The sequence below is a fragment of the Oryx dammah genome, unplaced genomic scaffold (genome assembly GCF_014754425.2).
Source record: "Oryx dammah isolate SB20612 unplaced genomic scaffold, SCBI_Odam_1.1 HiC_scaffold_2, whole genome shotgun sequence".
NCBI classification, from domain to species: Eukaryota; Metazoa; Chordata; class Mammalia; order Artiodactyla; family Bovidae; genus Oryx; species Oryx dammah.
In genome coordinates this window covers 122,507,895-122,532,941 of record NW_024070186.1, presented here as the reverse complement: position 1 = coordinate 122,532,941, position 25,047 = coordinate 122,507,895, and the positions used below count along the sequence as shown (strand labels likewise).

Sequence of the window (25,047 nt, the reverse complement as noted above, 5' to 3'; positions counted from 1 at the left end):
GCAGGAAAGCGAAAAGTGAAAGTGAAGTGAAGTCGCTCAGTCGTGTCTGACTCTTAGCGACCCCATGGACTGCAGCCTACCAGGCTCCTCCATCCATGGGATTTTCCAGGCAAGAGTACTGGAGTGGGGTGCCACTGCCTTCTCCATCTGTATGTACCAGTGTTTCTTCATCCATTTGCCTACTAAAGGATATCTTGAAAAAGTGAAAGTGAAGTCGCTCAGTCGTGTCCGACTCTTTGCAACCCCATGAACTATAGCCTACCAGGTTTCTCTGTCCATGGGATTTTCCAGGCAAGGATACTGGAGTGGGTTGCTATTTCCTTCTCCAGGAGATCTTCCCAACCCAGGAATCGGTTACTTCTAATTTCTGGCAATTATGAAAATAACTACTTTATATATTCATAAGTAACATAAACATAAATTTTCAACTCCTTTGAGTAAAGTTATTTGGATTTTAATTAAAACACATTTTAGTGAAAGAGAAATAAATTAGGTGAATATAAAAAGTAATATGTTTATCTTGTACTACATATATATTATTATGGGAAGGCATGTTAGTTTTCAGGAAGCTGCAAACTATCACCTAAAGTGGCTGAACCATTTTGCATTCCCACCAGCAGTGAATAAGAGCTCCTGTTACTCTAACTACTCATCAGCATTTGGTGGTGTCACTCTTTTGGATTTTGTCCACTCTGTATAGTGTGTGGGTTTCCCAGATGCCTCTGTGGGTGAAAGAATCCACCTGCAATGCAGGAGATGTCAGTTCAATTTCTGGGTCAGGAAGATCCCTTGGAGGAAGGCACAGCAACCTACTCCAGTATTCTTGCCTGAAGAATCCCATAGACATGAGGAGACATGCAGGCTAGAGTCCATAGGGACCCAAAGAGTTAAACACTACTGACTAGCCTGAGCACACACACACACAGGCAAATAATGTGTAGTGGTATCTCACTGTTGTTTAAATTTGCAATTCCATAATGACATTTGATGCTGAGCACCTTTTCATATGCTTATTTTCCTTTTGTGTATATATTTGTTGAGGTGTCTGCTTAGACCTTTGATGACTTTTTTTTTTTTTAATTGGGTTGTTTCATTTTTCTTTTTGTTGAGTTTTAAGAGTTTTTTGTACATCTTGGAAAGCAGTCATGTGTCACATCTTTTCAAATTACTAAAATCTTTGTTAAAAATAGAAAATCCATTCCACTGGATCAATATCTTTACTTTGATTCAAATACTGAATCCCTCAAATAAAATAGGGGGTATCTTTACATCTCAAGTTCACAACAATTTAAAATTTTTGAATAATAATTTAAAAGCTAATATTTTGTCCATTAATCTGTCTCTTGAAAGTAATTGTGCTTCTTTATAAATGAGAGCTGGTAGCTCAGCTGGTAAGAATCCACCTGCAATTCAGGAGACTTTGGTTCAATTCCTGGGTTGGCAAGATCCCCTGGAGAAGGGATAGGCCACACACTCTGGTATTCTTGGGCTTCCCTTGTGGCTAAGATGGTAAAGAATCTGCCTGCAATGCAGGAGTTCTGGGTTCAATGCCTGGGTTGGGAAGATGCCCTGGAGGAGGGTGAGGCAATCAATTCCAGTATTCTTGCCTGGAGAATCCCCATGGACAGAGGAGCCTGGCAGGCTATAATCCATGGGGTCGCAAAGAGTCGGACACAACTGAGCGACTATGCACACACATAGAAATGAGCCCTAGAATCTTTCAGATAAGTAAAATAAGTAATACTTTAAAAATGTATATTTTAAAACATCTTTAATTTTAAAGATGAATGCTAAAGTAGAATATATTTTTCCTATAGAAAAAAGCTTAGGGAGGAAACATTACCCTTTAAAGTATCTGCATATTTTGCTTGTCAATAACTACTGAAAAATAATTTGTAGATGAATGACTCTATCCCTATATTTTATATACTTCTGCAAAACTTCCTCACTTGATTGGATTTTGAAAGAAGTAAGAAATAACTCATTCATATATTCATCTAACCTTTAAAGAACTCTTCCAACGTAGCAAGCATTTTATTAGGATCTGACAACACACAATTGAATAGGTTAAGGTCTTAGATTTTGATGTTCAAAATGTGATGAATGAAGAAGACATGTGAAAAAATACATATTTTACTGAGTATAGTGTTTTATAATAGCAATATATATCCTGAAATAACTTAAAGCTAATTATTTACTGTTCCCTGTCATTCATCCATGTGTATATATAGTAACATATGGTAAACATTGCATATTATATGCAATAGCTATTATATTACTGTATGCATAAATTTACAGTTAATAAATATGATATTGTTAGAGCTGGCCTAGTTCGATAGTTCGAAGATATCTTAAAAACAACATGGAAATTATTACTTTGCAAAAATCTGAGTATAAAGCAAGTGTGAATTAGTAATGGTAATAATAATACATTTCTACTAACTCCCTAATTTTTTAATGTTTAATTACTATAGTACAATACATTATATCAGTAATTTTAAAACAGAACATCATACACATCCACAAAGTATTGAAGAAAACAATAAAATATATCATTCCCTTTTGTGAAGAAGTGGAACAGGATGAAATGCAGCCCACATTGCACCTAGACTGGAAAATAGAGAGATTATTTCCAAAGCAAGCGTGGAATTACTGTACAAGTAAACTTTGTTTAAAATATATTCCCTAACTCTTTGAAATGAAAAAGTACAACCAAGAAGAAAATCTACAAATAACCTAAATATGCTGTTGCTGCTAAGTCACGGCAGTCATGTCCAACTCTGTGCGACCCCATAGACGGCAGCCCACCAGGCTCCTCTGTCCCTGGGATTCTCCAGGCAAGAACACTGGAGTGGGTTGCCATTTCCTTCTCCAATGCATGAAAGTGAAAAGTGAAAGTGAAGTCGCTCAGTGGAGCCCAAATCAGCGAACCCATGGACTGCAGCCTACCAGGCTCCTCCCTCCCTAGGATTTTCCTGGCAAGAGTACTGGAGTGGGGTGCCATTGCCTTATCTGAACCTAAATATGGACAGGGGCAAAAAAAATTTCTTGGCCACACCATGCAGCATGTGGTATGTTAGTTCCTGTGACCAGGGATAGACACACGTACCCTGCAGTGGAAGCATGTAGTCCTAACCATTGGACCGCCAGGAAAATCACTGTAATTCTTTATAATAACTTGGCAAAGACATGCATTGAAAGGCTGGACTACCAGTCATATCTGGATTATAAAAAAGATTAATGGAATAAATATGCATAAGTTTGAATACTATTTTAGAATATTACTATCTATTGTGCATTGAAAATTGTGTGTACTGAAAATTGTGTGTACTGAAAATTTCCCATTTATTTTAATATATAAATAAAAGAAAAATATGTTTACATTAGGGTTGTAATTATTAAATATTTTGAATAAATCCTGGAAACATGATTCTTAAAATTAAATCAGTTTTTGAGATGACTACAGTTTTTTTTTGGTCTTTTTTGTTGGCTAACAGATTTCTGAGTAAGAATAGGAGTTCTATACTAATTTAAAGATATTTCTAAAATGTTATCGATAATTTGATAACAGTATTGAGTCAGCTCCTTATGGACACAATAAAGTGAGCAATGAAAATATAATAGGAATCATAAATATAGAGATATTTGTTTTTATGTAAAAATCTCATTAAAGCCCAAGTGATTTTGTGTCTTTAAAAAAGAACATTTAAGAGTCACGTTTGGGATATTAATCACATTATTATAGTTTTGCTGTGGTAAAAATATAATTTTGAGTATATAGAAAACTTGAAATACTGACATTTCATGGAATTATAAACTAGAATTTTGACTGATTCTATTAAAAAAATCCTCTTCATAATTGAGTACTTCCCTTGTCAAAGTCAGTTGAGGAGAGAAAAGTCATTTACTTATGTGGTATATACATTAAAAGCAAATTGTCATTTGTATAATCTTGGAAAGTTGTTATCTAATATTATCTAATGTAGAAAATTTATACCAGGAAAATAATCAGCAGTAGACAATTAAATATGTGCTAAGAATAAAAGCCAATCTAAGTTTTGTGACATGAACATTTAAGATTAATTCTATATACAAATGCAGACCTCAATAACATTTCAAATAATCACTTTTTAAAATATTTTAAAATTAATGTATTAAAGTGATAAGGAAATAAATTTAATGTGTTTCTTCATTTAATAATTTATTTATTAAGCACAGATTCTGTATAAAGCACTATGCCACACACTGAGGATACAGCAATGCCTTTTAAAAATTGCACATGGGTGAAAAAGAGAAAATGCAACAGAGATATCAGACCTAATATAAGGGTAGTAAATGATGTTTGGGTTAAGGTTTAAAAGAGTTCAAAAGGCAAACAATCCTCCCCAAATGAAGCATTTCACACAATTTGTATAAATTTAAGATGAAACATGTTCATTAAAGTACATGGGAGAAAATATAATTACCTGGAATTCAAAGAATGAATGGAGTGTTACAAGGTATGAGAGTAAAGACCTCTGTCGATCAGGAGAGGACTTAAAGGTCATGCTGATTATTTTGCTTTTCATCTTAAGAGTGAAGATTTAACATAAAAATTGATATCATCAGGTATATGTTTGAGAAAACAATTTTTAGTTCCAGAAGTACAATGTAGAGGTATAAAAAGTTGACACAGGAGGAGACCATTCACTGTTATGGTAGACTAGATGAAAGAAAGGTTGTGGAGCTATAAAAATGAAATGAGTAAATTTCAAAATTAATTAAGAGATAAGTTAACAAGACAATGGGGTCCCAAAGAGTAAGACATGACTCAGCACCTAAGTATAGCACAGCACATTATACGACTTGGTTTTGCTAACTTAGAGATTATTTAGTGATCTTCCTAAAAGTTTAATGATTATTTAGTAATCTTGCTAAACATATTATCTGCTTTTACATTTGCCTGTAATTCAAATTCTGTATTTTGTATCTAGAGGGAATGCTGAACCATGCTTCAAGAGATTGTATGTTATACAAATTCTCACCTCTAATAAACTGTGCTGTGCTGTGCTTAGTCATGTTCGAATCTTTGCGACCGCACCAACTGTAGTCCGCCAGGTTCCTCTGTCCATGATTCTCCAGACAAGAATACTGGAGTAGGTTGCCTTGCTCTCCTCCAGGGGATCTTCCTAAATCAGGGATTGAACCGAGGTCTCCCACATTGCAGGTGGATTCTTTACCATCTGAGCCACCAAGGAAGCCCCAGAATACTGGTTGGGTTGCTTCTCCAGGGGATCTTCTCCACCTAGGAATTGACCCAGGGTCTCCTGCATTGCAGGAAGATTCTTTGCCAGCTGAGCTACTGGGGAAGTGCCTCTAATAAACTACTTAGAATTAAGAGAAATGGAATTATATTCTGTTTTCCTCTCTTCTAGCAACTCCTTGCTACTATGTACTTTACCTCACAGAGGCAGATACTGGGGGGACTCCCATATCCTTTTGATACACACCATTCCTGTGCACTGAGTAGACCAGGGGTCCCAGGAAATAACACCCCCAGAAATCCTCAAACAATTTCTAATGAGTATTGGTCAATATTCCCTAAATACTCCTCTCCCTTATCCATCAAGTGGAATGACTTTGCAGCCTTCCCAAATCTGTCTGAGTTCCACAGCAGGACTGAATGGCAAGTGCCTATGGTGTAATCAGCTCAGTAACACACGCTTGATCTACTTCCTTCTATTCCTGTCTTTCCAATGCACCCTGAGGTCACTTCCCATAAAAGAAATATCTCAGGGTATGTTTATAAGGATTCTATATTTGTCAGGATTATACAGAGAAACAGTACACAGTCCGAGATGTGTAGGCTGAATTGGTGAGTTAGAGACCCAGAAGAGCTGATGACTTAGTTCTGATTTTGGGTGGCCGTGGCATGCAGTGGCTTGAAGAAGGGCTTCAGTTCCCAGCCAGGTATTGAAGTTGGGTCACAATGATAAGAGTACAGAACCCTAGCCAGTAGAACAGCAGTCAGTGAAAAGGCCCTGACCCTTTGACTTAGCAGAAAAGAGAATTCCCAAGAAGAGGAAAAATAGTGAAATAAGTGAAATATTTATTAGGAGGAAAAAGAGTATATGTGTGTGAATAGACACATGGTGGACTCAGAGAGACAGTTGTGCCCTCGTGGTGGTTTCAATCACTTTATGTGGACTTTTCTCCCGGGTTCCCTTTTCCAGTCATTTTGATTTGCCTGGTTGTGAGTCTGCATTTGCTGTATCTTAGGAACCTCCCATTTATGGATACTCATCTCTTAGCCAAGATGGATTCTAATGAAGAGGCTTATGGGCAGTTGACATCACTATGAGGTGATACCGCCTCCTTTTTTGACCTCCAAGGAGCTTTTCTGCACTTGTGTAGTCATGGAGGTCACCTTGACTTTGAGAATGAGGAATATATGGTCTTTTGTCTCCTACTTAGGCAGGGCACAGCCTCCTCCATCATCCTGCTTTTACAGAGTTTCTGCTAGTATGGATTTCTGTCCACAAGGGAGAAACTGTTCTGCCTGGATCCCACCTATCCCTGCCTCAATTCCATCATGCATCCAGAGGTCTGGAGAAACCAGAAGAGATAGTTCTAGTCTGAGAGTCAGTAGGCGCAAGTCCCGAGAAGAGCAGCTATTTCACCCTGATCTGCAGAAAGAAAAAGACTGATGTGCAAGCTCAAATGCTGTCAGGAAGAATTCTCTCCTATTTGTGGGAAGGTCAGCCTTAAAACTAATCATCTAAAGAACTAAGATAATGGCATCCAGTTCCATCACTTCATGGCAAATAGATGGGAAAGCAATGGAAACAGTGAAAGACTTTATTTTCTTGGGCTCCAAAATCACTGCAGTTAATGACTGCAGCCAGGAATTTAAAAGATGCTTGCTCCTTGGAAGAAAAGCTATTACCAACCTAGACAGCATATTAAAAAGCAGAGATACTACTGTGCTGACAAAGGTCCATCTAGTCAAAGCTATGGATTTTCCAGCAGTCATGTAAGGATGTAAGAGTTGGACCATAAAGAAGTCTGAGCACTGAAGAATTGATGCTTTTGAATTGTGGTGCTAGAGAAGACTGTTGAGAATCTCTTGGACTGTAAGGAGATCAAACCTGTTAATCCTAGGAAATCAACCCTGAATATTCATTGGAAGGACTGATGCTAAAGTTGAAACTCCAGTACTTTTGCCACCAAAGTATGTGGTAGCCAAATACTTTGTGAAGAGCTGACTCATTGGAAAAGACCTTGATGCTGGAAAGATTGAGAGCAAGAGGAGAAGCAGGCAACAGAGGATGAGATATTTGGATGGCATCATGGACTCAATCCAGTGGTCGTAACTCTAAGCAAACTCTGGGAGATAGTGAAGGACAGGAAAGCCTAGTATGGTGCAGTCCATGGGGGTCACAACGTGCCAGACCTAACTAGGCGACTAAACAACAATAGCATTTTTGTTCTATTCAGGCCTTAATTTTATTAGATAAACTTCACCCATATTATGGAGAGAAATCTGCTTTACTCAGTCTACTCATTGAAATGTTAATTGCTTCCCAGATCACTCACTAAAACACTCAGAATAATGAATGTTTGGTCAAATATCTGGATAAACCATGGTGCAGTCAAGTAGATATGTAAAATTAATCATCACAGATACACACAGAGGTACACTTTGCCAACAAAGATCTTTTAGTCAAAGCTATGGTTTTTCCAGTAGTCATGTACTGATGTGAGAGTTGGACAATAAAGAAGGCTGAGCACCAAAGAAGTTATGTTTTTGTACTGTGGTGTTGAGAAGACTCTTGAGAGTCCCCTGGACTGCCAAGAAATCAAATCTGTTAATCTTAAAAGAAATCAATCCTGAATATTTTTGAAAGGACTGATGATGAAGCTGAAGCTCCAGTATTTTGGCCACCTGATGTGAAGAGTTGACTCATTAGAAAAGACCCCGATGCTGGGAAAGATTCAAGGCAGAAGGAAAAGGAGAAGGGGAAGACAGAGGATGAGATCAGTTCAATTCAGTCGCTCAGTCATGTCCAACTCTTTGTGACCCCATGGGCTGCAGAACACCAGGTTTCCCTGTCCATTGCCAACTCCCGGAGCTTACTCAAACTCATGTCCATCAAGTCGGTGATGCCATCCAACCATCTCATCTTCTGTCGTCCCCTTCTTCTCCCACCTTCAATCTTTCTCAGCATCAAGGTCTTTTCAAATGAGTCAGCTTTTTGCATCAGGTGGCCAAAGGACTGGAGTTTCAGCTTCAGAGTCAGTGCTTTCAATGAATGTTCAGGACTGATTTCCTTTAGGATGGACTGGTTGGATCTCCTTGCAATCCAAGGGACTCTCAAGAGTCTTCTCCAACACCACAGTACAAAAGCATCAGTTCTTCAGTGCTCAGCTCTCTTTATGGTCCAACTTTCATATCTAAGCATGGCTTTGACTAGATTGACCTTTGTTGGCAAAGTAATGCCTGTGCTTTTTAATATGCTGTCCAGGTCAGTCATAGCTTTTCTTCCACGGAGCAATTGTCTTTTAATTTCATGGCTGCAATCACTGTCTGCAGTGATGACTGCAGAGGATGAGATGGTTGGATGCAGGTGACAACAGAGGAAGAGATGGTTGGATGGTATCACTGACTCAATGAGCATGAGTTTGAGCAAGCTCTGGAAGATGGTGAAGGACAGGGGATCCTGGCACACTGCAGTCCATGGGGTCACAAAGAGTCAGACACCCCAGCAACAACAGATACACATGCTAACAACAACTCTCTTTCCAAGATAACACTTTTCTGATCTTCTGTAGCATTTTTCTTTGGAACTGAAGCTTTATTTTTATGTCAGGATGAAACTGAATTTTGTATGTGTTACATATGGTCAAAGTTTAAAATATGATAGCCCTCATTTTCTCAGAATCATTCTGGTTCATACTTGTTTCTCTGTATAATTAAACTGATATTTCCTCTTCACTTTTAAAAGTGTTCTATTTAAAAGGCAAAATTATATGATCATCATGGTAACTGGTTCCATTAATATGATGATGGTAATAAAAATTTGAGTATATTTCAATTCTTTATTATTTTTCTACTGTTTAAAAATGTGACAATATACATCATATTTCTTTGAAGTGATTTTTCATCCTGTGTTATTTTATGCTACAGTATTTTACCATGGTGTACATGGAATGCCTATTTATAAACAGGATATTGTTGTTGATTATCTTCAATGTATTTTTTTCTTTAGAAGATTGAGAAAAAATGTGTTTGAAAATATAAATAATTTATAAGTAAACAGTGGAAACAGTGTCAGACTTTATTTTGGGGGGCTCCAAAATCACTGCAGATGGTGACTGCAGCCATGAAAAGACGCTGACTCTTTGGAAGAAAAGTTATGACCAACCTGGATAGCATATTCAAAAGCAGAGACATTACTTTGCCAACTAAGGTCCGCCTAGTCAAGGCTATGGTTTTTCCTGTAGTCATGGATGGATGTGAAAGTTGGACTGTGAAGAAGGCTGAGCGCCGAAGAATCAATGCTTTTGAACTGTGGTGTTGGAGAAGACTCTTGCGAGTCCCTTGGACTGCAAGGAGATCCAACCAGTCCATTCTGAAGGAGATCAGCCCTGGGATTTCTTTGGAAGGAATGATGCGAAAGCTGAAACTCCAGTACTTTGGCCACTTCATGTGAAGAGCTGACTCATTGGAAAAGACTGTGATGCTGGGAGGGATTGGGGGCAGGAGAAGAAGGGGACAACAGAGGATGAGATGGCTGGATGGCATCACTGACTCGATGGACATGAGTCTGAGTGAACTCCGGGAGTTGGTGATGGACAGGGAGGCCTGGCGTGCTGCGATTCATGCAAAGAGTTGCAAAGAGTCGGACACGACTGAGCAACTGAACTGAACAGAAGGCCTTCCACGGGATCTTCTTTACTGTTCTCAGTTCAGTTCAGTCACACAGTCTTGTCCAACTGTTTGCAGTCCCATGGACTGAAGCACACTAAGCTTCTCTGTCCATCACCAACTCCTGGAGCTTGCTCAAACTCATGTCCATTGAGTCGGTGATGCTATTCAACCATCTCATCTTCTGTCATCCCCTTCTCCTCCCACCTTCAATCTTTCCCAGCATGAGGGTCTTTTCAAATGAGTCAGTTCTTTGCATCAGATGGCCAAAGTATTGGAGCTTCAGCTTCAGCATCAGTCCTTCCAATGAATATTTAGGACTAATTTCCCTTACAGTTGATTGGTTTGATCTTGCTGTCCAAGGGACTCTCAAGAGTCTTCTCCAACACCACAGTTCAAAAGCATCAATTCTTCAGCACTCAGCTTTCTTTATGGTCCAACTCTCACATCCACACATGACTATAGGAAAAACCATAGCTTTGACTAGATGGATGTCCAGGTTGGTCATAGCTTTTCTTTCAAGGAGCAAGCATTTTTTAATTTCATGGCTGCAGCCACTATCTGCAGTGATTTTGGAACCCAAGAAAATAAAGTCCGTCACTGTTTCCATTGTTTCTCCATTTATTTGCCAAGGAGTAATGGGACCAGATGCCATGTTCTTAGTTTTTTGAATGTTGAATTGTAAGTCAGCTTTTTCACTCTCCTCTTTCACTTTCCTCTTTCTTTTTATAATTTCAGTTCATTGTTCTCTAAGGACAAATCTGAATAATAAATACTTTCCTGAATTAGGAAACCTAGAAAGTACCCAATTGATTGATACTTATTTAATTGCCATCAAAGTCAGAGTATGAATATAACCTAAGGATAGTTCACAACTAAGGGAAAGGTGAGAATAGCTGTGACTTCATGGAGCATTCATAGCTTATTTTGTTTATTGTTGAGGATATGGAAACAAAAGGAGAGAGTTCCATGCTGACTGGGAGCCACACAAATCTAGGGCCAGCAATGTCTCATAAAGGAATGAGCCTGTTTAGACTTATTTTTTTTTAGTTTATTTTCCTTTCTTTCTATGTAATATGATTGATTCCATAATGTAATTATGATGTAAAAACAGTGACTGATTGGTTAAAGGACATTACATGACATAACTCAGTGGGTATGAGTTTGAATAAGCTCTGAGAGTTGATGATGGACAGGGAAGCCTGGCATGCTGCAGTCCATATGGTTGCTAAGAGTCAGACACTACTGAGCTACTGAAATGACTGACATGGCATAAAAGTTATAACTGTCTCAAGGTATTTTTGTATCTTCTTGCACCAAGGATGATTTTATTGTTAAATGGAAATAACTTTCTAACAATTATGTTATAGCATATACAACAACATTTTAATTTTTATTAATGTTCTAAATAACTATTTCAGATAATTTGCTAACTGTACTTTATTTTTTTTAATTTTTTAAATATAAATTTATTTTTTTTACTTGGAGGTTAATTACTTTACAATATTTACTGGTTTTGTAATACATCAACATGAAGCAAACAGTGTGTGATAAGGGCTGCATTACTGCATTTTCAAAGATTCTGCATAATTCTTGTGAGACTGGTCTCAAGTTCTTTTAGGGTTTCTTATTGTGAGTCCTTGGTATTCCTGCAACAATGAGAGTGTTGTTATTCAAATGCACATAAATGCATTCAGTCCATAATAATAGTATTCATAGCCATCTATAATAGTTGAAGAAACAATTGTATGAAATGCTTGATATTCATCTGAACTACTTTTGCAATTTCACTTTTAAATTCAGATTTCAGAAATAATACAGCAGTGGCCCTCATAAGATACTCAGATATTTTGGTAAGCTTTTCCTGGACAGGATGGTAGCTTCTTAAACTTCAGACCCCGTTTCACTGAGACCTTTTATAAATATATACAATTATACAAAATGGCTTGAACATACACCCTGATATATAGTTATTAAATATACAGCTTTACATGTGTTTAATGACCTTTCTTAATATTCCTTTTTTTTTTCTAGATACACCATCAGTTAAGATTATACCATCCACTCCTTTTCCACAAGAAGGACAGCCTTTAATTTTGACTTGTGAATCCAAAGGAAAACCACTGTAAGTGATTTAATGAGCAATAAAAATTTTTACTTTTTATCCTATCTTGCTTTGATTGCAGGATTTAACTATCAGAAATCCACAATTTGTGTCTTTTCTTGCTGGGCAAAACGATCTCAGAAAAGAAATCCCCCTGAACCATGCCTTCATTAAGTATCTGTAGAAGATTGGTCTTGTATTTTATCATTTGGTGAAATTTCTGGGAAGATTTCCAACTGAGATTTTCCCCCCCCTTTTTTCCCCACTATTTCAACTTGAAAGGAGTATAGACTTCAACAAGCACTGTTTTTACATCATCAGATTGATAGAAGTTACATATGCTGAACTTAATTCTCTCATGAAAAGCTCTGAAAATATTGAATCCTCAAAATATGTCCATGTTTTAATTACATGGAAAATAATTTTCATAAGAGAAATCAAATCTACACTTTTAATGTAACCCCATGAGACATAATTTGTTGATGTGTTATAATTGGAGGTAATGTGAATGAAAGGGTCACAGACTAAATACTTTTAATTAAAAAAAGATTTCATTTTTAGCATAATGAGTTCTAACATCGCTTTGACTCTAAAATTTTATGTTTGACATTCATGTTTATAAAAAGTTAACTCTTGGAAATATATCAATAGAAAATATATTAATGGAAAATTCAAGTATGGGATGTCAAATAAGGATTATTTCTTTGGAAAGTGCTTTGATCACTCTATGGTAACACTCTACTTGGAACTGAAAGTCATTTTTTTGATCTTCTAAGATATTTCCATTGATTTGCATTTCTGTTTAAATTTTAATGGGAGGTATTTAATTGTTCTCTGTATACAACTATAGGCTTCCCACGTGGTAAAGAATCCACCTGCCAATACATGAGATGCTGGTTCCATCCCTGATTCAGGAAGATCCCTTGGAGAAAGAAATGGCTAACCACTCCAGTGTTCTTGCCTGGGAAATCCCATGGACAGAGAAGCCTAGCAGGCTACCGTCCATGAGGTCTCAAAGAGTCAGAAACAACTTAGCGACTAAACAAGAAACATATATAACTGTATGGGATAGTTTTTGTGCAAATCACACTTATTTACTAAAAAATTTTTTCTAATAACATTTATATTTAAGTCTAAATTTCATACTAACACATGTGCAACTTTTCTAAAGTAATTTTAATACAGAAACCTGAAATTTCAGCTTCCTGAATTTTATTGTCTTATACTTTTTAACACACTATGTGAATTCATGCTTTTGTTGTCACAGAATTGATATTTTAGAACTGTTCTCTCTTCCAGTAATTATTTTCTAGAGATTAAAAGTATACTGACAAAGAGCATTTTGCAAATTTATCTATTTTTTTCTTTTAAGAAACATTTAAGGCATTTTAGGCCTTGAAAGGGAGGAATTTTTTTCAAAGTAGCTTTACTCTATATATCCTGTGCAATTCACTTTCATAGTTTTTACCACTAATAAGCTTAAATTGCTTATAGAAAACACTTTTCAACTATCAACTAGTATGCTATCTAAATGTGACTGTATTTCAGTATTACAGCTACAGCAGAGCTTTTAGCTATAAGTTCAGTACTTTAGGGGCTTCCCTCATAGCTCAGTTGGTAAAGAATCCGCCTGAAATGTGGGAGACCTGAGTTTGATCCCTGAGTTGGGATGATCCCCTGGAGAAGGGGAAAGTTACCCACTCCAGTATTCTGGCCTGGAGAATTCCATGGACTGTAAGAGTCAGACTTGACTGTGACTTTCACTTAATCACTCAGTACTTTAACTAAGAAAGAAGTGTAATCAACTCTAGTCTGCTTTAGACATAATGAAATCCAATTTCTTTACTCCCAATTCTGTATTTCTCATACCAGAGGTTCTTTCCTAAATTTCCCTTCCATTTCCTCTCTTTTTCCTTTTGATTTTTTTCCCATCTCTCCTTCTTCCCTTCTCCCTGTCTCTCTCTTTTGCTTCTGTTTCTCCTGTAAACTCAGAGGTCAGCATTTGGAGATATGATGAAGAAACATGACCAGGATCAGGGCATAGCAAAGGAGTTTGACTTTTACCTTCTCTCCATAGTTCTGCCCCAAAGTACATATGTGTACATGTAGGATATGTGTACAATTTACACAATTAAATGAGGTGAAGATGGGAAGTATAATATATAGAATGCTTGAGAATTAATACATTCCAGATCAAATAGCATCTAGGTACCTGTCAATGATCTTCTCTTTAATTCTATATCCACTTTCACTATCTTTTTTTTTTCTTTTTTTTCGGTGAATACTTATGTTGTGATCTATGTAATTAGTTATGTAAGTAATCCATTTTCCTCAGCTCAGATATGGTTGAATAAAAGTGCCTTATTGTGGGTCTCTGTTTCAGTTACCTGGAAATAAGCTTGGATATGCAATAATCCTTTGCACTGCAGATGAATGAAAAACAATAATCTCATATATTTATTTTATTTAAAAATACAAAGGCCCCAGAAGTTTAAGAAATAGGAAATGTCATCTTTCTCAGAAAGATCCTGATTAATATCACTTTGCTATCAGTAATGGAAATAAGAAGGCTTCTTATTTTACAAAAAGGAAAACTAAAGCTCAGTGTTAACCAGTTTTCCCAATCCATCCAGATTTTAAATGGATGAGTCAGGATTTTACTTAGTTCATGGCATTTACCTAGTGTCCAAGTTTGAATGTTGATCAAAACCTAATTGTCATTATAAGCAACAAGAACCAAACAGTAACCTTTCCTTGCTATCAATACCCAGGTTAGAGATCTTCTTTAAAAATAAAAGAACGATAAGTAAAATAATAATAATAATAATAATAAAATAAACTTAGTTCAATCATTGCCCAAAGATTACATTTCTTCAGCTATTCTGCTACTTCAATTGCTGAGTCTAAATTGTCACTTATGTTAGTCAATGTCACTTATGTTAGTCAAAGTACTTTTGAAAAATTAGGATTGGCCCTACAATAATGAGCAGCACTGATGCTGAAGCTCTAGATGCTTGAGAACTGGCTCATCTCAAGACACATTTCACTGTTGCTTTTTTTTTTTTTTGTATCAGACTTCTGTATTTATGCTCATTCTGGAAACTTGCCAAATTCCTACCAAGCTGACCATTTCTAGCATAGTTGACAGTCATATAAAAAATTCTCTAATTAGTATAGTATCTTCTGAGCAATTAGCTCCTAAGCTCCGTATGGGTTAAAATGATTATTATATTTAGTCTTTATTATTATAGATCATACTATTTTATTCTATATGCTATGGTCCAAAAGTAAATGTACATTGACTTATTCACTTGTATTATATTCTTATTCCTGACTCTCTTTTTACCATCTTCTTTCCTTGTAGACCTTCAGGCCATTGACATTAAAGATATAGCCAAATTCTCTGACTCCCTTTTGCCTTTAGGCCACTACTTCTCTTGTGTCCCAATTATGTTAAAATCCATCCTTCTGCATTTTCAAAGTAACTATCATTTCCTACAAATGAAGACATTAGCATCTTTAAAGACAGTCTCATTGCTAGCCTCTCTAGTTTACATTCCATCTCCAACAATGCCAGATGAGGCAGATAGGGCCAAAAAAATAAGAGAATATTCTTTCTGATTATGAAGAAAACACATCTCATTAGAGCAAATAGAACAGAAAGGAAACTGAAATGGATTAATCAGGGAGTTATTATAGTCAAAGCTATGGTTTTTCTAGTAGTTACCTATGGATTTAAGAGTTGGACCATAAAGAAGGTTAAGTGCCAAAGAAGAACTGATGCTTTAGAATTGTGGTGCTGGAGAAGACTCTTGAGAGTCCCTAGGAGTGTAAGGAGATCAAACCAGTCAATCTGAAAGGAAACCAAACCTGAATATTCATTGGGAGGATTGTTACTGAAGCTGAAGCTCCAATACTGTGGCCACCTGATGTGAAGAGCCAAGAGCCGACCCATGGGAAAAGATTCTGATGCTGGGAAAGACTGAAGGCAAAAGGAGGAGCAGCAGAGGATTAGATGGTTAGATAGCATTACCAACTCAGTTGTAATGAATCTGAACAAACTGCAGAAGATAGTGGAGAACAGGGGAGCCTGGTGTGTATCAGTCCGTGGGGTCACATAGGGACAGATACAACTTAGTGACAGAACAGTAACAACTACAATCAGGGAGTTAGGCGATGGGAAGGCAAAGAAAATGAGAAGGCAACCCATTTCAGAAAATGAATCATGAAAAATTGAAAAGGGCTGAGAAAAGAATGCTGCATCAAACAGAAGTTTTAAAATAAAAAAAATAGTAGAGAGGCTGTTCATATTTTAAGATAGGATCGAAAGAGCCTGTAAAGAGTATGAGTAAAAATGAAGTTGTAATATCACATGTACCCAAGGGTCAGGTTAGAATTTCCTATTTTATTCTGTTAATCACAGTCAAAATTCTCCATTACACCTGATTCCTCATTCTGTTATTTTGGATTCACTGAGAAGCAACACTGTGCCTTAGCTTCTAAGCTTCTAATTGACTCCTGAAGTACTTAATTTCTGTTATTATTATCATTTATCTGATCCCCATTTAATGAGCAGGTGAGAATCAGGAATGGATAATAAATCTACGATTTCTTCACATTTTGTTGCTGACTTCAATAATTTCTTTAACTCATGAACAAATCTTTATTGTTTCTTAAAAATATTTGACCAATATATGATTTCCTAAAGAATGAATCAATTAATGATTATTATGCAAGTTAATAGACAAAAAACTCACTGCTGCTTTTTGTATAAGTCACAAAACGACGGTGTGACTCATCTCATACTGAGACTCATGTTCCTAACCTGGCCTCCTGTATGCTAATGCTGTTTTCTTTGTTCTAAATGTGAGGGCCCCAGTGACTGTTTATGAACAATCATGCCTTATTTGCCTGCTTTGGACTGAAGCCTTTTGCTATTTTGCTGTGGAACAGCTGTATAACTTGGGCCAGGATCAAAATGTTCCACTTGACATTACTATAGAGGCATTCTATTCTTTCTTTAAAAGAGAGATTACTGTACATGTCTGTCTTTTATTTTAATTTTAGTTTAAAGTAAGGACCAAGCTAATGCCAGCTACTTTTCTTTCAAGTCCCTAGAGTTTTTGCAACCTCTTCTTTCTTTGGCTGAATTCCCAGACAGCTTTCAGGCAGCACTGTTCTCCATTTATAGAAGAACAGGTGTAAAAAAAGATGTTATATTATATTAAAATTATGACTTTAAATGGTGTGGGGTTGCCCTCTACATGCTATAGCTAAATAATCATTATTCATTTTAATCAAATGTCTAAAACACTCTAATAAGTAGGCCAAATAAATGTGTATTTGGTATTATTCTATAAAAGAAAATAATTATAAGTTCTGATAAATTTTTCCATACCTCCAGCATTATGTTTATGTTATATTTATTTTTTTACCTCTGGTAACCACAATTTTTGTATGTTGTTGATATGACTGTAGTTTATGTAATAGCATTGCACATACCATTGCTATTCTGTACAAGAGGAAAGATTTTAATCCTTAAGATAGATCACGTGTTATAGTGAGGTGTTTTAGGGGAACACTTGGAGGAACACATCTGTTTTCAAAATGATCTAGAATTTAAGAAGGAATCTGTTAAGAACATACTCGTGCATTGTCCTGTTAGCATAACAGAGATTTAAAAATGCATTGTACATTAAGGCAAAATAGTTTTATATCATCTGTTTTTTTTTTTTTCTTCAGTCTAATATGTACCTTTTTACAAATCACAGATTATTTCCTGTCACATAATCCAATCACAGCCCAAAGAAATGAGGAAAACAACCAGGAGTTAAAGAGAGCAATTTATGCAAAGTAAAATGCTCTACCCCAAACAGAACAAAATTTGAATTTGTCAACTGAAAAACAGTGCAGAAGGCTGCAAATAATAAAACAGTTTATTTGGGATCTTAGAAATTGCCATTCAGTAGACAGAGATTCTGGTTAAACCAAAAGAGTGTTCAGGTGAAGAGAAAGAATCAGGGGCTTCTAAAGTCAAAAAGCCATGAGGCTGTTAAAAGTTGCCTGGTGAGAACTGTATTTCTGATGTGAATCAGGAAATATTTGTATGTAAGGAAACACGTATTATTTTAGGATAGTCGAATAAGTAGATAGGCTGCTACAGGTTATTTTAGGATATGGATCCAATAATTGTCTTGAGTTTCTAGCTGATGATCTGTATACATTAACTAGGACAACAACAGATCAAAAGGTTAGATCCCATTCAGGCTGACATATGTAAAAGTCACACTTCTTAATAGTCTCCTGGCTCCTCTTTAGGGAGCTCTATCAGCAATACAGGCTCCATTCTGATTTTCTTTCCCAAATTTTGAGAAAAGAATATGATCTATAGTGATAACAATTTAATATGATTTGACCTAATGCCTAATAGATGTTAATTACACAATAATTGCCTCTCTCCTTCCATCTGTACTATAGAAAGCCTACTAAATACTCATCTAGGTCTCTGTTTATGTTCAGATATAATGCCTAAGTTATCATGCTCTGGGGCAGAAAAAGCTGTGTGAGTGGTAGAAAGAGAAATGGAAGTAACTTTGAATTATAAATCTGTAGATATCTGTGGCCTGACTGGTCTTGAAAAAGTCACATACTCAAATCAATTTTTTTTTAGTTAATAAACTACTTTTTAGGTTCACAGTGACCCTGAGTGGAAAGTGCAGACTTCCCACGTGGCCTTCATCCCCACTCATGTCCAACCTGTCCTACTATCGACATCCCTCATGGCAGTGGTACATTTATTACAGTGAATCTATATGAACCTATCATTTTTACCCCAAAGCCCATAGTTTGCCAATGTAAATATACCAAGTGTTTTTTATTCTCTAAAATTAGAAAATAAAACCTTATAAACAAATTGCACATATATTTCCATATTTAAAACACTTTCAGCCTCCAACTAATTTCATAATAAGTAATAGCCATGAGGATGATAAGTTATTATTTTGTCAAAAAGTACATAGTGTACCTCACCAACTTTTAAACTTAGAAGTCTTGATTACATATTTAATATATATGCTGATACTGGGCTACTATGGCAACCTTGGGAACAGAGTTGTTATCTCACAGTTCTTCCATGGTTCTGAAATTCAAGGTAATAAGCAGAATAAACACATTCTTTGATGATGATCTGTGATTTTTCAAAGCATGTTTGAACAGCAAAGGAATCCAAACTAAAGTCATGGCAAAACTGGCAGGCAGCATGGCCGTTTTGTTGAGGTTTAATAATAATGATAATGATAATAATAATGAGCTATAGAAAAGAAAGACAGAGGCATGAATAGTTGTTAAGGAATAAAATGTGGCTAGAAATGAGAAAGTCCTGGGACATAGGAATAGCCCCTCCATACTGTTATGGTAGAAAAAACACTTAGAAAAATTGGAAAGGACTAGAATGGGTAGAGAATGAGTTCTGGTTCCCCAAAGTGGAAAAGTCGATGCTATGAAGAAGTTCAGCTGGGATGAAAGAGATTAACCATTAGCTAGCTTGACAGAAAGCTAAAGAAGAGATCTGGAAGGTTTTAAGAAACCAAGACTAAGTGAATAACATGGTTCATGAGTGGTTGATAATCCAGGGTTTGCGATATATAAAGCCTTGTTCTAACATAAGTTTCCCAGTTCCCTTATGCTAGTCTTATTTTAACCACAAAATTACCCTGTTGTAAAAGGTTTACAAAGACCCTTAGACTGTTTTCATTTTATAGATAAGGACAGTGAGCCTTGTCGATGTTACATGACCTTTTCTAGTCACACAGTAACTAAACGATAGAATGGGGATTACAAAAACACTTTAAAAAAAAGTTTAACATCACTGATGGTTACATTTTCTTATTTTCACAGTATTTTCACTTCTGTCATGTTGGCTTTTCAGGGTAACCCAGGGAAGTTGACAAGAATGAGAAAGTTCTTATAAACTTTAGGAATGCCTATGTTTTAGTTAATTATAGAAGATTATCAGTTATGAATGAAACCTGCATTGGCATATCCAAATATTATATAAAGAATTTCTACATATATCTAAATAGTTCTGCCTAGATTTTATGATTATGTACATAATAATTATTCCATTATTAAATATGTTTGTTTTTAAAAAGCTAATTATATTATGCTTTTAATTTTATATATTTGAGATGATTAGGCCTGCACATCGTAACTACAAAACAATATCAGTGCAAACATAACACCAATGTATTGGACTACAACGCACAGCTTCAGGGGTTGACTATAATAAGCAGGAAGCTCAAAGAGAACACTCCCCAAAGTGTGTCTGTCTTCCTAAAAGCAACGCTTAATATGTCACCAAAATAATTCGTGGAATAAACATAATGAGGGACTCATCTACAAACTCTCACAAAGTCAGCCCTTCAGTGATAAATGTTACAGAGAATTTAAATCGTTTTTTTCCCCCCACTTTGTGTCCTGATATCTAGAGAGATATAAACTTGTCTCAATTAATTAATTAAAAATTAAAGGCAGTATAATCAGTTTTTTTCTAAAGTGTTTTAAAGGAATAATACTGGGCAATTAGTTCTAAGTGCTCATAATTAATATATATATATATATATATATATATATCTCCATGTGCTGTCCTTTTCATATGAGTTACTTTTCTGAGGCCCATATGGTCTTTTGCTTCCATCTCATGGCTTCAAAATTTAATCACGCATTGATACTCTGGAAACACACAAGTGGTTATCTTGGAAATGAGACCAAATATATTTGGTTTTGTTTTTGAAATAAGAAGCTGACTCCTGGTGATCTCCACTGCTGTTATTTAGGCTGGGCATCTGTGGTGTGCTGGGCACTCAATCATTTTCAATTAAATGAGCCTATGTCTCATGAAAGTCACCCGAGAGCTTGCAGAATCATGATTATAGATCCATAGAGGAAATGTACTTTTGAATATTTCCAGGTAAGCAATTTTCTTGCAACAAAAACCCAATTATTTTGAGGGATTATGTAAATGTTCAGTGGAAAACTCCAACACTAAAGAATCCTCTCTGTTTTTAAGACACCATTGTGGAGTGATGTCGTCATTTACTTGATTAAATTTTTGAGCTCATGGACTTTAAAATCTGTTTTTTTGATATCTTAAAATTATGAGATTGCATCTAAGCATGTTACCCTTTATTTAAAGCTCTGTAAACACTGCTTTTGTGTTTATATAAAACAGTCACCAAAATGGTAATTGTAGAAAAGGTATAGAAACAAAAATCACTCTTAATGTATAAAAGTTGAAATATTATATTTCATCCTTGGTTAAAAAGCATGTTAACCCATTGCTCAACAAGTCCCATTCAATAAGAATTGCTTTTTCTTTTTGCATTTTCCCCATAATATTATTTGTTTTATAAAGCTAGAGTTATTAATAATATCCTTCTGGTGATCACCAGTTAGCTTACTCTGAAGTGCATTACTTTGTGCTTGTGGTAAATCTCTTGACTATAATTTTTGCAAATAAATGTAGAGAACAAAATGTGAATTAACTCAGAATCATTGCATTTATTTAGTATTATTTCAATTAATGGTACAACTGAGAAAATTTTTATACTGCGAAAAGCCATTTATTTGAACGACCTAAAGAAATTTTCTTGCATTATATGTATTTTAACACAGTATGGTATATAGTGACTCACTTTTCTAGATATAACTTTATCATTCAGGAACCTCTAAACTTCAAAGTTTGAAAAAAATTTAAATAGCAAGTTACCAAACTGTAGAAAGTGAACATGTACAAATGCTTCCAATTAGAATGAGGAGACTCTGTCAGTGATTGTTGATAGCCTTGAAAGCTGAACTCTTTCAAATACAAAGTACCAGAAATCTCTGGGAAATTTTAAAGAAAGGAGAAAGGAGAGAGAGAGAGAAAATAAAACAGGCAGGAGAAAAGGACAGACTCTTGTGACTTGTGATCAGCAGATTTTTCTAAAATGGTGAGCTGTGATGGACTTCAGCACCACCACTGAAAATTAAGGGTACACAGATGAACATAGTCAGGTGAACATAAAGAAACAAGATTAAAACTATAATAGTTTTGAGTTTAGGGACAAAGGGGCTTTCCCAGGTGCCTCTAGTGGTAAAAATCCACCTGCCAATGCAGGGGATGCAAGAAATGAGGGTTGCAGGGACAGAAGAGCCTGGTGGGCTACAGTCTGTGGGGTTGCAGAGACATGACTGAGCAACGGAGTATATTGCATACTGCACATAGGCACGAAAAGACCTAGAGATCGTAGAAACTCACAGTAGGTCACAAATTCGAAGTTTCCAATAGTGACATATTAATGAGTCATCAGATTAATTTTAACCGCCACCCCTACTTTTAAATTCTGACAGGGGTACACTTGAAAACTAACAGAACATTGTGAATTAAATATACTTCAGATTTAAAAACTGGATTGCATTATGTCCAACTCTTTGCAATCCCATGGATGTAGACTGCCAGGCTTCTTTGTCCATGCAACTTTCCAGGGGAGAATACTGGAGTGGGTTGCCATTTCCTACTCCAGGGGATCTTCTCGACCCAGGGAATGAACTCATGTCTCTTGTGTTTCCTGTCTCTTGGCAGGTGGATTATTTACCAATGGTGCCACAAGGGAAGCCTAAAAATCCTTTTTAAAAGCCAAAAATACAATGGAAAAATAATACTGAGCTGGCCAAAAAGTTTGTTTGGGTTTTTCCGTAAGCTATTACAGAAAAATATGAATGAAATAGAATAGGAAAAGAACACGCTTTTATTTCTTGTATGTATGCTATGCATCATGTAAAGCTGTAAAATATATTTTTTCCTGTAGGATTTGAAAAATGTTAAGTTAACCCCAACTGTGGGGAAACTGGGTCTTGGGGACATTCAGGAAAAGAACAAGCTAAATCCTGATCACTTTAGCTCCTCTAAAACTATCAGTACACAAAAATGTGTGTTCTAACTGAAGAGATCTTAGCTCCAAAAAACCAACTGAATGGCACTAAGTATGTTGTGATTAATAATGCAGAAAAATTTCATCCTTTGAGAAGGATTTCATTCAAATGATTAAAATATACTTGCAAATGTTTTCATCTTAAATTTCAATTATCTCCAGCATTTACTTACATGGAGGATTTAATTCCCCAGTTACCAGATAAATGGTGTGCACTTTTACTTTTCCAAGACCATTGGTTTTAATATTAGCAAAGAAATAAGTCATGGAGCAGAAGCAGTTCTGTAATGGTGACACAGTGTTTAACATAAGTATTAGATCTTATAAGGTTAATTAACACAATTTTATAGTAGTGAAAGTAATGGATTGTAAAGTAACTCTTATATGAAAAATAGGACCCTCTTATTGCAACATGCCCTTTAATCTGAATGATTTTCATACATCTGACTGAATAGAATGCTTATAGATACATTTCATATGGTATCAAATTGATTTTATAATGTACACAGGTTGAGAAAGTGACAGATTCTGAGAAACTCAGACTCATAAGTTCTTGATTTAAACATGAAAATGTTCCAAAGTCTGTCTTAGTCAAAGGAAGTTTCTAGGAATTACTAATTTTCAAAGACATTGAATATTTTCTTAAGAAAATATTAAAAAAATATCATAGTGATTTTAAGCTTAATATACATATACAGAGGGGCTTATTATTGTTTGGATGAGGGAATGAATGTTTACTTAAGATTTCTTGATCTTTTAACCAGGAATTAATATTCTGTGTTTACCAAAGTGGGGGAAAAAATGTTAAGTGTAGATAAGGGATTGGTAATTGTTTTGCTTTAGCACAAAGTCCTTGAGAGATTAGCTTAAGCATTTGTCACAATTTTGAATATTTTTCCTTCAGTGCTAAAATCTGTCACTTCTTCAGGATCATAGCAATCTTATCTTTTCTGGGGATAATCTTTTATTTGTTGTGCCACAAATTGTCTGGAATTATACAGTTTATACTGTGAATTCTCTGTTTCTCAAAAGTGTTACAATAATTATCAGTGAACACTACCTTATCAGTAAAAAGTGGTCCAGGATTTCACAGGCACTCTAAAAAAATGCCATTATTTTCAAGTTGTCTAAAGAGCACTTACCTCTTGCATATAGGTTATTTTCTATTTCTACTGCAAGCCTCTAAACTTGTAGGCAAGAAGTACCTTAAAAAATCAGAATTAAGTAGCATGTGCTCAGATTAATCAGGATGGAAGAAATCCATTTTATATTTTCTCTTGAGATTTTAAGTCTAACGATGAAGTTAACATTGATGATATTGTCCCATCTACATTGAATCTTTAATGTAATGATACTCCTCCTACTTGACACTATACTAGTATAATCATTGATTTCCAGAATTTACATGAGTAGATACATTCAGAATCAGACTTTCAACTTGCAATTTAATGAAACAAGCAGGCTGGATTTTCTGCTTCAAACCAACTTCATTCATCACTGCATTAAACACCTTTGACCCTATCAGGCAGAAGTACTGATGATGGTATTTGAGAGGGGACTTCATTGTTGATCCTTTCAACAGGAATCACTGGGATTCTCAAACTGCAATAGAAGGGAAAAAATTGCTTTTCATAGAAAAGAATTTTTCAACTATGGGAAATATCATGTTTATTCTGAGCAAGAATTAAGGGTTATAGCAAGGATATAGCAAGAGATTGAGGAACACACCCAGAGATGTCTGAAATTAGGAGAGTAGAGACCAATGAAGAAGAAAGCTACAGAACCCTTTTACTCTTTCTCCCTCTCTCTCTCTCTCTCACACACACACAAATACACAAGGACATATTTATTAAATGAGATGCAAATAACTTCAACAAGCTAGAAGTACAATGGAAATTTACATATTTTAAGGAGAAGCAGTTAAAGAATTTTCTTTAACTGTGTAATTTCAAGTCTTTTTTTTTTCATTTTTTCCCCTCTTCGCTTACTGTACTAATCCAGCCCCAAATATTTGAAATGTTAGGACAGAGCCAACTTAACAGTTGATGATACCAGCTGTATCAAAA

At 35.7% G+C, this 25,047-nt stretch overlaps 1 protein-coding gene across 1 annotated transcript in view; it reads left to right on the top strand.

Annotated features, from left to right (window-relative positions):
• The window catches only part of CADM2 (cell adhesion molecule 2), a 294,605-nt gene that overhangs the window by 134,346 nt on the left and 135,212 nt on the right, over positions 1–25,047 (top strand). The window contains exon 6 of the mRNA XM_040265860.1: positions 11,942–12,032. Coding sequence (XP_040121794.1) covers positions 11,942–12,032 — 91 coding nt within the window. The remainder of the gene's footprint in view (positions 1–11,941; positions 12,033–25,047) is intronic.